This window comes from Desmodus rotundus, chromosome 2 (assembly GCF_022682495.2).
Source record: "Desmodus rotundus isolate HL8 chromosome 2, HLdesRot8A.1, whole genome shotgun sequence".
Classification (NCBI taxonomy): domain Eukaryota; kingdom Metazoa; phylum Chordata; class Mammalia; order Chiroptera; family Phyllostomidae; genus Desmodus; species Desmodus rotundus.
In genome coordinates, this window is record NC_071388.1 from 128680928 (window position 1) to 128694244 (window position 13317).

The 13317-nt window shown below is 39.9% G+C and overlaps 1 protein-coding gene across 3 annotated transcripts in view; it reads left to right on the top strand.

The window, feature by feature from the left end:
• Positions 1-13317, top strand: part of THSD7B (thrombospondin type 1 domain containing 7B) — an 865484-nt gene that overhangs the window by 749227 nt on the left and 102940 nt on the right. For all 3 annotated transcript variants that reach the window (XM_024569693.3, XM_045203176.2, XM_053918625.1), the window contains 2 exons: positions 8587-8720; positions 12740-12890. In XM_024569693.3, coding sequence (XP_024425461.2) covers positions 8587-8720; positions 12740-12890 — 285 coding nt within the window. The remainder of the gene's footprint in view (positions 1-8586; positions 8721-12739; positions 12891-13317) is intronic.

Sequence of the window (13317 nt, forward strand, 5' to 3'; positions counted from 1 at the left end):
TTGTCCCTCCCTTCCCGCTCTCTAAAAATAAATAAATAAAATCTTTAAAAAAGAGACTGTGGCATGGTGGACCCAGAGCTCTCCTCGCATAATAAGAAATGCAGAAAGGAATTTCTTACCCATTACAGGGCTCTCCTCTTGGATGTGGTCCTGGAAGCCAGTTTTGTGCTTGCCTACTGAGAATATTGCTAAACTCTGGGCAAACCTTCCAAAGTCCAGACTGCTTTTCAGGTCACACACAGCATCCAATTTTCCCCAATTAAGCCAACATCAGATGGAAGAAGATGGTAAATACATTACGAAGAAGTTTTCTTGGCAAACTCGAGGGTATCTACTGATCTGCTCATTAGCAAACCTCCCTGGAATCAGGGCACTTGGAAGGCTGATGTCTTATCTTTTTCTTCACAATTCTGTTGGTAAAAAGAGGATGTTTTCATGTGTGCCCAGGTTCTAGAATATACTAATCTTAAATGTTTCCAAAAACTGGCAGTGATGTTTGGGAAGAGGTGGAGCTGTAAAAGATCTCTCCCAGCAAAGGCCAATAAGGAAAGGAAGGGTTTTCCCCAAAGCTTTCACTTCTGTTGACACTTACCTAAGGAGTTGCAAGCCTCAGGCTTAAACCCCTTCTCCCTCATTTCTTAATAAACCCCAAACATTACCATAGACCTTTCTGATTTACTTACCTCTCAGACATCTGTTTCTGAGAACCAGGATCTGTTAAACTCTGCTTTACCGCCGCCTCATGCCTATAACTTATAAAAGGTTTGTTACCTGCCAGGAAGCAGAGTAGTCTTCATTTCACACTCTTTTTATTGCAACAGAGAAAGGTTTTCTTTCTTACCCAATTTCTGGTGGTCATTTTCTGGTATCCAGTCTCTGTCTATTGCTCTATTATTTTCACTAGGCTCTTACGCACCTTCTTCCACATGGTCAGGGCATAAGTCCTCCCCACCACTCCGTCAACTAGGGTACAGCCCAGTTCCCTCTGAGACACACACCTCTTTTTAGTTTTTTAAAAAATTAATTGTAGTAAAAACACTTAACAGGCATTAGTGTATAATATACAGTATTCTTATCCATGGGTACAGTGTTGGCCAGTAGACCTCAGAACTTATTCATTTTGCATAACTGAAGTTTTGTACCCATTGATTAGCATCGCATTATTTGTTCTCCCCCCGTTACTGACAGCCGCCATTCTATTCTTTGGTTCAATAAGTTTGACTATTTGAGGTGCCTCATAGAAGTGGACTCCTGCAGGATTTGTACTCCTGTGAGTAGCTTTTTTCACTTAGCATAATGTCCTCAAGGCTTGTCTATAACCTCTTCTCCAAAGAACTATGGGCTCCGTCCTGCCAGAGTTTTCTGGAAGTATCAAGCATAGCGGACATAGTGTTGCCTTTTTTTTTTACTTCAGCTTGACTGATAACTGCAATCTGTTATGTGAAAATGCAAAGGGCCACCATGACAGCAGTCCATGGCATGCTGTGAGATGCTGTGAGCAATCTCCAAAACTCCATCTGGTGTCTTGCCATTACACAGCCAGGTAGTGGGCGGCATCTCCCAGGGTATTGGAGAAGGCAGTGCAGATTTGGAGTGAGTTTCCTCCTCTCATTCTATTTCGTTATGATTGTTTACACAGTTCCGGGGAACAGAGTGGGCTGTGCAGTTCAACTTGCCCCAAGTTGCGTATGCCAGTATGTTCACTTGGTTCTGTGATTCATACAGGGCACAGAGCGAGAGTCTGACCAGGCTTGTGTGTTACAGCTTTACTGTAGACCACCACGCACTTAAAGGATCTGCACAACACTGATTTTTTTGCTGAGAGTCCCTTACTGTTCAGTGCACTTTAAGACCATGGTTTAGTTTCCTAATTGCTTAAATCACACACAATAAGAAATGTAAATCTGCTATAGGGAGTAATATAATACTACGCTTTAGCTAGGGCATTTTTACTTATTTGCCTTTAAAAATAATCTAAAGTACCTCAGCACAGATAACAGAGCTTTAACCATGCCCTTTTAGATGAGGACTTTGGGGCTCCCCTCTAGTAAATACCTCCTATAGTGGGTGGGCCATGTGTGACATCCTTCGAGAAGGCAGGAAACATGGGGGGGAGAGAGGATGTACATGCGTTGCTTGTGGTCTTATTCAGTCTCAGTACCCACCCCCCTCTCCTACCACGGGGCGGAAAAATAGGACCATGTGCGTGACAGAGATGGTTTACCTGTGCATGGATGTTGGTCTTGATTTTGAAGACTCTGTGCTTAAAAGATCATCAGTGATACTTAGGCCAGAGGGAGGGGGTTTAGTGGTGTAGATAATTAGAAAATGAAAGATAATGAATCTGGAGCTTAGAACTTCTCAGCAAAAAAATGTTCTTCAATATTCAGTGTTAGAAAAATAGCTATTCTGTACAATATAATTTTTATCAAAACAAACAGTAATGTGTTTATGTTAGTCCATTTCTTCTCTTCTTCATTTGTAACAGCAATGGTTCCCTGAGTTTTTGGTATTAGGGTTTTATGTTCTTAGCCTATGTTGACAAATGTTCTAATAAGTGCTTTCAAATTCAGCAGTGCTTTTAAATGACATTAAAACTTCATTAATCACAACATTGCCTAAATTCAGTTTACAAGTGGTGGTACCAACATGTCTGAGATGATATTACTCATTAAGACCACAGACAAGGCTTGGCATGGGTGTGCATTCAAGGGCCCCTTCACTGGTGCTCTGGTTCTCGGGGTGGGCACATCTAGCTCAGAAACTGCAGTTTTTAGGAGATGGAGCATCCCTACCACCGTTATTATTCTAATAATAATAATAATGCTCAAGATTTTACTTGTCAATAAATTTTACAGATAAAACCAATTCATTATTATTAGGTTTACTTTTGATTTTTAATGTCAAAATTGAGAAGAAAACACATAATACATATTTGGTTTGCTGATAGATGGAAGGGTTAAGTGTATGGGGTGGGAATGGCACTTTGAGATTGTTTGGAGTTGGCAGTGAATGTAAGGGAGCATGCTGGCAGTCTTGCCTTAGAAGAATAGAAACAAAAGACTTGGTGGGAAGGAAAACACTCAAAGTCTAGATATATGGGACAATAAGGTGAGAATCCTGACAGATAACCACACTCTGGAAGTTGAGATGGACCTGCTTCTGTTCTGATGGAGGTTTTCTCTGTGCTATTCTTGGGCACTGGTAAATGGAAGATATAATAGGTTTAAGTTTTTTTTCTCTCTGAAGAATGACATTGTGTAAAAATATTAATTAATTAATTAAAATATTAAAATATTGGCAACAGTTTCAAACAAATAAATAAAACCAATGGTGAATTTCACAAAGCAGCCATGATGGTCAGCTCCGAGCACCCTGAGGAAGCTTTTGCAGTTGCTGTGCTAAAGACGGTAGTGGCCAAAAATGCCCAGGAAAAGGAGGGCAGCCAGAGGGCCTCTGGCTTGAGCATCTGGGTTAAAACTGAGTCATCCACACCTTTGAGTATGGATTACTGGACTGCGAGAGCTCCAGAAAAACCATCACCTCAAATGTTGTACTCTTGAGCCAACCCATAGCACACAGTGACAGGCATAATAGTTTTCCCACAGACACCAATGTAAAAACACTTGTGGATTTTTTTAACCCACCACCTTCACACAAAGGATTGCAACCGTCTAAAATGCATCATCCTGCTCTTTCTTTAAACATGGAATTTAGTTTCCAAACACACTGTTTGGGTTTTGAAATTGTCAGAGGAGACTCTATACTCAAAGACAAGGAATGCATTGCTTATGCAATATTTCTGCTGTACAGAGTTATGGACACCATCCACTACATAGACATCTTTTAAAATTCTGTTCTTGGTTTTCCTTTTCCAGGAACTTATAAATATTAACATTATTGCTGAAAAGCTATTGACTCCCAGAGCAGAGTGATGTGCCTGAACAAGCTAAACAGGCAGGCTGTGCACAGTTAGCATCACAGGATTGGGATTCTCACTCTCATTTTGAGCACCAGCCATGAATGACTAACTTAGCTTCTTCAAAAGTTATTTATTTTTACCTGTAAATAGAGATCATACCGATCTGGTCTAACTGAAATGATTGTGATAATTGAGACCTAAGACATAGAATGTCTTGTCTAAGCTATAACCTTTTACACAACATTATTGGGGTGACCAGGGACTGTTGATGGGCACATTGCAGAGCACATGGGTTCAATTGCCTATGTTACACTGTGAACAGATTTAAGTGTATAATTAATAAAAATGGAAGCAAAAGTTTAATGTTTAATTGTGTAAAAGTGATACTTTCCAGTCAATCAGACAGGTCCTAATGGAGGAGAATAAAGTTTAGTTGCTGGTTGAATAAGAAAAGAGGTAAATTCGGTAAGTTGAGAGAAAGTGTAGCCTAGGAGATCCTTCAGGAGGGAAGGCATGAGGACTGGAGAGGACAGAGAGGAAACATGGATATGGAATGAGAGCCCCAGATCTGATCAGAGGCAAGTTTGTACATATTATGTTAAGAGCTGATAACATTTGAAGGAGTGAGGAACCCTTAATGTTTCATTGATCTCACCACTCCCGCAGACCAGTTCCTTTCACATTCCAATGGAACAGCCTCTGACTATGGTCCCAGATGGGCCTTTGAACCAATTTCAAGTTGGACAAAGTAGCCACAGTGCCCAGCATGTAGGTCTCAATCTGAAGCTTTCTACCTTGGTCTTAATGGACAGCTCCATTGGAGCAAAGGGTTATTGCTATAGAAAATTTGAGACCATGAATTTTCCTTTATTTACATTTTTTAAGATTATATTTATTTATTTTTAGAGAGAGGGGAAGGGAGGGAGAAAGAGAGGGATAGGAGCATTGATTGACTGCCTCTTGTATTTGCCCCGAACCTCCATCCCAGACATGTGATCTGACTGGGAATCCAACCTGCAACCTCTAACTTTGCAGGACGACACCCAACCAACTGAACCATATTGATCAGGACTATTCGACTTTGTTTTTATTGTGATTTATATTGAGTTGTTTGCTTTATTTGAGCCCTTGTACCCTAAAATTCTGGTATGTAATAATGACACCCACTGATGCCCATTAGATTCCAATTTTTTTTTTCAGGAGAGTCAGTCTGTCATTGGAGAGCGGTATCAGAAAACAGTACTTAATTCAAGTAATCAATTACCACAAGCAGTGGCTTATTTAATAAATTTCAAAAGATTGACTCAATGAATTTGTGTATGATATGACTGTAGAACTAGCAAAATTGTAAAAACATGGCTTCCCAATAAAGAAGTAATAAATAGTACTCATAACTGGAAGAATGTAATGTTACCTCTCTCAGAGCATTTAGACTTTTCAGCTGACATTCTTTTAGCTTGGATGGCCCTATTAAGCTCTCTTATTTTCTTCCTAATTTGTGCCATTAAAAAATGATTTTCATTTAACTTTCCCATGGCTCATTTCTTCCTTTAGATCATTTCCATATGATTCCCTGATAAAGTCCAAGTTTTAACACATTTCTAATATAAAACTATAATGAGCACCAACTAAATAGCAATATGAAATAGGCGGAACTTAAAGGAGAAGAAATTGGACACATCCTCTTGGTAGTTAATTTTTATTCTTGAATACCTGCTGCCTTTTTGCCTCTTCTCAGTGTTTTTGATCCTCTAGGTAAGATTCCTTGCCTGGAGGACAAGGACTCTAAGGAGACAATTTTCACAACTGTTAGGGGATGGACCTTCTTTCCCATAACAAGCTCATCGAGCAGTGCCTTTCAAGACGTAGTGACTACAGCTCTTCACCAAAGCCCCAGGATGTAAAGCAAAAGTTTTCATTTTTATTCCTTCTTATTGGCCTTTGAGCTTTGTAAAACACCTCTTATGTGTTCCATTTAGTGGGCCTGTTTTCTATGGCAAGTTAACTAAGAACCATTTAGAACCTGGGCACATTCAAAACTTAGTTTTAATTCAGCAGATACTTATTGAGCACTATCCTCCTCTCCATGTCTTTTGAAATGCAGGTATCACTGAAACTTCATCCCTACCTGCCTAAGACTCTCAAGCTTGTTTGTTTGAAGTAGTCTCATAAATAAGTACTAATAGTCCAGTTCCGACTTCTGGTTAAATATGCTGACCAGAAGTGTATTTAGGTATTGCAAGTGCAAATTGTATTTCTCTGAGCATATTCTCTCAATATTACTTAAGAGAAAGGAGAAACATATGATATTAAGATGAATGTGAAAAAAGGGCTGAATTAATTTGAGAGAATAGGAGACGTATAGAGAAATCAAAGTGATGACTTTATCAAAGGTGTTTGCTCCCCCTACAACACATACTATGGCCGTGACCACCACCCCCACTGTCCCGGCCCTGTACATGTGCACCCTGACGCTGTAATTTAGCTACACATTTAGCAGATGCACATGGGAAGCAGGGATCAAGTAAATCCATGGGACTAGAGAACCTTCTTTAAGAGATGCTATTTTCACACCATTAGCAAGAAGGTGGGTCAACACCTTCCTACATGAATCTGCTCCCCCTCTTTCAGTAACCTGTCATTGAGGCTAGCTATGCTGCCATAGCTGGAGATCTCTGGAACATAAAAAATAAAAACAACACAGTAAATCAATATATCACCAAGTGTTCACGTGTTTATATAAGAAGTACATACAACTAAACAGTTTTTCATTTTCTGTTTGACCTTGGGGCTTTATATGGGAGGAAGGGCAGAAATATAAGCTCTGCTCAGTATCAATGACTTTAGAAAAATGAGTCCATTTAGGGAGGATATCCCATCTGTTTGCTTACAGACTGATTCATCATAAGGTGTGGCAAAAATTATGTTTGAATCAACTTTTCTTCTATCCCCTGTTTGTGCAAAGTAGTTTGACAGACTTGCTTGCATCTCATATGCAAACCCACAGCCTTTCTTTGAAGAGTTTATAGAACAAACATATGAATTTAGTGGAAGCTTCATCTCCATGGTGCAGATGAGTCAGCTAAACCTTCAGCTGTTATGAATTCAGTTTCCTGCTGTCGTTTGGTTGGGGTCATGTCTTTTCATTTTTTACAGATTTTTTTTCTAACCTCTAGTATCCTATCAGATTTTTTGAGCACTTTTCTCCCTTACAAGTTATTCTAATGTAGACACTGCATCTGACCCTTTCATTTCATTTCTGTCAGCATTCACAGCATGGAACGTGATTCTTTTATTACTTAATTCCCTACTTTCCCTACACCCATTTCACTTCTATTTTCCATCTCCTTTCATTTTGCACTCACATATTTTTCACTTTGTGGTTTCCCTTATCCTTGTGCACTCTACGTGAGAGCCAAATACAACCCCACAGTTAAAGATAGTTTCCAACATTATTTGTAATTCCAAAGACACATTCTCGCAAATAATCTTTTCTCGTTTGATTTCTATCTAGCATGCTGAAAGTGCCCCGGCCTTCTTTTCTGGTTATTCCATCACATAGTGCTTTCCCTTGCGTTTAGTGTAAACCTAGAAGTGATGGTTCTATTTGGATAGCACTACCTAGTCATCGTTTACAATTTTATGGAATTAGAAAAGCAAGGGATGGAAAGGAACCAGACTTACATTCTTATTTATGAAGAAAGGCATTAATTAAGTATTTTGGTAATGGGGTGAACCACTGTTGATCAGCATGCTAAACTAGAGCCATCTTTGTGGTCTAGAGTAACACAACACAATGGAACAGCTTGGGTTTTCCCCCCCTTACTGAGGGAGAACACTGTGCTTTATATTGAGGACTAATGCATTTTAAATTCAACCTCAGTGAGGCAGACAAATTCAATTGACTACCCATTGGGATACAATTTCAGAAAAAAAGTCATCACAAACAAATACATAGGAAGTAACCTAAGAATTCAATTATGGCATTCATTGATTGTATTTACCATGAAATTGTAAATATTCAGTCAACTAATTGTGCATAGCCTCCAACAGTTAGACAGTATTTGTTGAGTGTGGTGTGTTCGTATGTTTTAGCCATGCTCAGAAAACATCCTACAAATAGCTAAATTCCTATAAAGCCACAATCCCAGAAGGCTAAATGATTGCGTATTAGCATTGATCATTGGGGACATAAAAAGAATTTTTTGTTGCAAAAAATACCACTTTTCTTATATGTTCTAAAAACTCTTATGTTCTAGAGTAAATTTTCCTTACATGTATTTGTTGCAAATGACATCTTAAAGTACATCTGAGAATTCAGTATACTCTCTAATTGAGAGCTGCACCATCTAATAATGCTGTGTGAGCTCTTCGAGGAAATGAAATGATCATGGAATTCCTTTTGTCATTGATAGGAAATGACTGTCCTTTGTTCTCTTCTGCAAAGGCATACCATCATATTTTAGTTGATTTCTCTGTATGTTTCTTTGAGGTAAATCAGTAATTTCAGAGAAACCAAATATATCTTGCTTCTGGGGGATGTAATTTAGTTGGTTGGACCAGAGTGGTGTTCTCAGATTATGTTCAGCAGTCATTACAAAAAGGCACTTTTTTTGTAACTTGGATGGTTTAACGTGATTTTTATCTGTTCCTGTTCTGCGCAGGTGCATGAGGCAGTCCCATGTTACAGCGAGTGCAATCAGTATTCCTGGGCCGTAGAACACTGGTCTCCATGCAGAGTCCACAATGAGCTGAGGTCCCTGCGCTGTGGAGGAGGAACACAATCTAGGAAAATCAGGTGTGTGCAAATAAATGGAGATGTTTGGGAAATGGGGTAGTAGAATTTAGACGTTTCTGTAAAAACACAAGTGTTGCTTATCCAAGTACACCCCGATTTTCACACAGTATACTCTGGCTTTTGCTCATCTTTAAGTATCCGTGGAGCACATGTGCCCTGAACTGCCATGGGTGTAGCAGGATATTCTCTGCAATGAAGCCACAATCCTTACTGTTTCCTGCAAATGACTTCAGTGGGAAAGCCAGCTGCATGGAGCTGGCTGCATCCCTCCCCCGACTCATGGCCATCACTGCACTAGGAGATTTTCACTGTGTGGCCGTGTTTCTCAGAACAAGAAGAGATTAGAACACAACAGACACAACCAGAGGATAATACCTTGTGTAGGCACAGGGAGAAGTGGGGCATCCACAAGCCAAGCAGAAAGGCCTCAGGAAAAAAAAAAACTGATTCTGCCAATACCTCGATCTCAGGCTTCGAACTCCTACAACTGTGAGGAAATAAATTCCTGTTAGTTAGGCCACCCAGTCTGAGGCATTTTGTTAAGACATCTCTAGCCAACTCACACATGCTCACTGTGTTATGTGATTTATGTTTATGATCACATTTAAATGTGAAGCAGATTCTCCAGGCATCTTGGATTGCAAACCATTGTTGACGTTACTAGCATGCTGTTCTAATGAACAAAACAGTTTGTCTGTTATCTTTCTTAAAACCCACCAACTGGAGGACATCTTCATGGTTCATCTGTGACTATCATTATTAATTTAAAAAATATCTTTGAATATTTGTCTTCTATTATCAGGCATTGTTCTAGGAAATGGGGATAAGAAAAGTGAACAGAAACTTCCTGTCCTCAAAGAACTTACAATATAGTAGCAGAGAAAAAATACACATAAATAAATATATTGGAAAGTCTTTGGTATGAAATGCCAAGAAAAACATATAATTGGGCCAGAGAAATGAAGAATACTATTTAGGAGAGGCTGATCAGCAAAATACTTGAGGAGGAGAGACCCGAATGAATGTGAAGATCGATAGAAAGAGAATTCCAGGGAAGACGTGTCCAGAGCAGGAAACTTCTTGGTTGTTGTAACAAGATGAATCACCAGCTGGCCCAAAAGGCTGGTGCCAGTACTCAAAAGACTACTGGTGTAGTCTTTTAAAACAAGGTAAAAGGAGATTAGTCCTTTTACTAACCTAAAAATGGTAAAGAAATATATTCTCCTCTCGAGCCCCCAGAAAGGAATGTAGCTCTGCCAGAGCACTGAGTTAGCCTAGTGAGAACCACGTTGGATTTCTGTGTTACAGAATCATAAGGTAATAAATTTGCATTGTTTAAGAACTGCGTTTGTGCTGATATTCTCAGTACGTTAACTTTAACTTAAATCCTTGTTTTCAATATGAAGGCCCTTTTTATGACCCTTTCTAGCTAATCAAATTTCAATTCCCTGCAGCGGCAGGGAGGGGTTTTCCCCTAGCTGTGTGGATTCAGGGAGGGGATCTGGGGGCCTAAGTACTTCAACATACTTTCAATAAATTCTCCACTTTTTCAGCCTTACTTTTGTTCAGATTTCCAGAGGTACTTAATGCCACAGATCCCAAATAATTCATGTGTTCTGTGCTGTAAATGGAGTTACTTCCTTTGTTTTGCCTTGCAGGCTTATGTTCAGAGTTCTTGGTGTGAGAGTTACCAGGATTTTCCATTTTCATTTTATCACCTTTGTTTTCTCCCTTGTTCTCTGTCCTTGCAGGGGAATACCATTCCCTCCCACTTGGTGTGTGTGTGTGTATGTGTATGTGTAATAAATTCTTTTAATATTGTGTTTGCGGCATATTGAAAGTAAACAAAGACTAATGGGTAAGTTTAGTGGGACACCATTGACCAGAAGTTTTACCTCTTCTTTCTCAGTGAAATAATAAAAGGCCATCAGCTGAGGGTACGCAGTCAAGAAGAATAGCAATTTCCAGCTCTTAAGTTTGTCTAGGAAAGGACATATAAGCCATCTCGTGGTTTCCCCTTTCACTATTGACTATTACCACACAAGAAATTAAAGTCCATAGATAACTCTATGCCACACCCCCTGTGTTAGAAGGCATTTCATACTTGTGTCTTCTCTCCATCTGCCAGTCTCTGCTAGCCTCCTTTATATAGTCCTTTCCCATTACTTACCACCTACTGAAGTTTATTTTATTTTGTGCCAGGTGCTACGCTTTACAATTTTCCTGAATTTTTAAGCAATTCTTAATATATGTGAAAAAGAAACTCTTAATGTACAGGATAATTCATTCCAACACAGTGTGATTCGGGAAGTAACAGAAGTTCTGCGCGCCTCTCTTAAAACGCTTGCTCCTTGGCTGTGGCCCTGTGTCTGAAATATCCAGGCCAGCAACTGGCACTATCTATCTCATCACCTCTGTCATCTCCACCTTTCCTCTGCTCGTTGTCACTAGAAGAAAATATTTGTAACAATAAACATATTGCCTGTCATTTTTTCAGTTCGGTACCCCAGCATCCAGGCAAAGATTAGATGCATCATAAGCCCTCAGATATAGTAACTAAATGGACTATTATTAACAAATAATAACATTGGATCCCAACACCTAGCAAAAGAGGCATATACATAGCAAATCTTTATTAAACATTTTCAGAAAATAATTTTAAAATGACCTTCTAATCGGTATGTACTTTATAAATGCAGAGAAATGCTCACATCATAGGGCTGCAGCTTGGTGAATTTTCACAATGTAAACACTGTGTAACAGCCCCGAGACCAAGAAACGAAATATTGCCAGGACCACCTAAGCCCCTCAATAACCATTCCTCCAGGGGTAATCACTATCGTGACTTCTGAGGCCACACACGAGCTTTGTCTACTTCTTAATTTTATGTGAATGGAATTATAAGGTACCGGTGAATGTTCTGTGTCTAGTTTCTTTTGTTCCACATGATATTTGTAAGCTTCCCCCATGCTCTCTTACATAACGGGAGCTCCCATGCACTCTCACCACTTTGTAGCATGTAATCTAGTTTGGTCGGTCATGCGTGGTGGCGCCATGAACGTTTTCGGTCAGTTCTTGCAATGCACATCTGTCCACCTTCCTTTTGCAGATGAGTATATATGTGGGACTGTCGGGACTCGCAGTCTGTATGTGTTTAGTTTTAGTACATACTGCCAACTAGTTTGTCAAAGAGTTTGTGCTCCAACCAGCAGAGTAAGAAAAGTTACAATTACTCCACATTCTTGCCAACCCTTGATATTTTTCATGTTTGTATTTAAGCCATTCGGTGGGTGGACAGGGTATGTAGTGGTGTAAGACTTTGGGTTTTATTTGATGGAACCAATGGCATGGTCATTTGTCTAGTCTTCACCAGCACCGATCTCAAAGCCCAGCAAGGGGCAGTCCAAACAACGACAATGCGTGTGTCTCTACCATGTGCCCAGCTGCTCCATGAAAATGCTGGCTCATTGCCCTTTGGATTATGATAGCAAAACTCCTTACTGAGTTGCAGAAAATACCTAACAGAAAACATATTCAATTAATTTTTACTTTACTTTGTCATGACCTTAAAAGTGTTGGACCAAGATTAGGGAGGTTTACATGGTATCATATGAAATGAAAGTCTAGGAGAGGTCCCAGGGATCACGGGACCATGAAGCCTCTAGGTATTACAAAGAGATGGATTCATTCAGGGAAGGAGAGCCTTCGAGATCTGCTACAATAAAAAGGAAATTTGCTCTAGGTAGACCTGAGCAGATATGCTGGAGGTCTCTGTAGACTGAGAGTTGTTCAAGGACACTAGTGCCTCTAGTCCCCATTGTGATTTCCTGCTCTGCTGAATGAAAGGTTCTGCGCAGAGTTATCACCCAATGAAGGCCGACTGGAATTATTTTTCCTTGTTTCTCTGCCGGCCTTATGTTTATGTTTGAAGAATAAGTAACTGTGATACATCTTAGCTATTTTAAATTTATTCTCTACTGTTTTAAGTGATCCAATTACCTTGTGGTCTTGCCTTACAGATGTGTGAACACTGCAGATAGTGGAGGGGGAGCAGTGGACAAAAGCCTCTGCAGCCAGGATGAAATGCCCCCAGAAACCCAGCCCTGCTCTCTTCTGTGTCCCAATGAGTGTGTCATGTCCGAGTGGGGACCTTGGAGCAAATGCCCGCAGGTAATTTCTCTCCCCTTGTCAATACCCTAAACCTCTGGTGCTGCCTGCACTATTGTTCTCCAGACATTCACAGTGCTGCTCTCAGAAGCATTCTTCTAGTAATAGGGGAAAATGTTTTTACCTAAGAAAGAAAAAAAAAAGAAATTTAAACTGAGCAATTTAAAATGCCAGGGCTTCTTTTTAGGCCTTTGTCATGGGAACTGGACAAGGAAAATGAGCCTGTAATGATGGCACTAGGATTCGAATGCATTCCCGTTGTTAAAGGGGTCTCTTAAGTACCCAAATGATTCCGATTGTAGTCTCTTGGTTCTGCTCCATTTCTATTGTGGCAGAATCAATTTTCTCTTAGTAGCTCAACTCTGCTGTGTAATTCAGCTTCTGTTAGTGATGATCTGTTTTTGTCTTCTGCTGTGTTCCCGAAGATGAG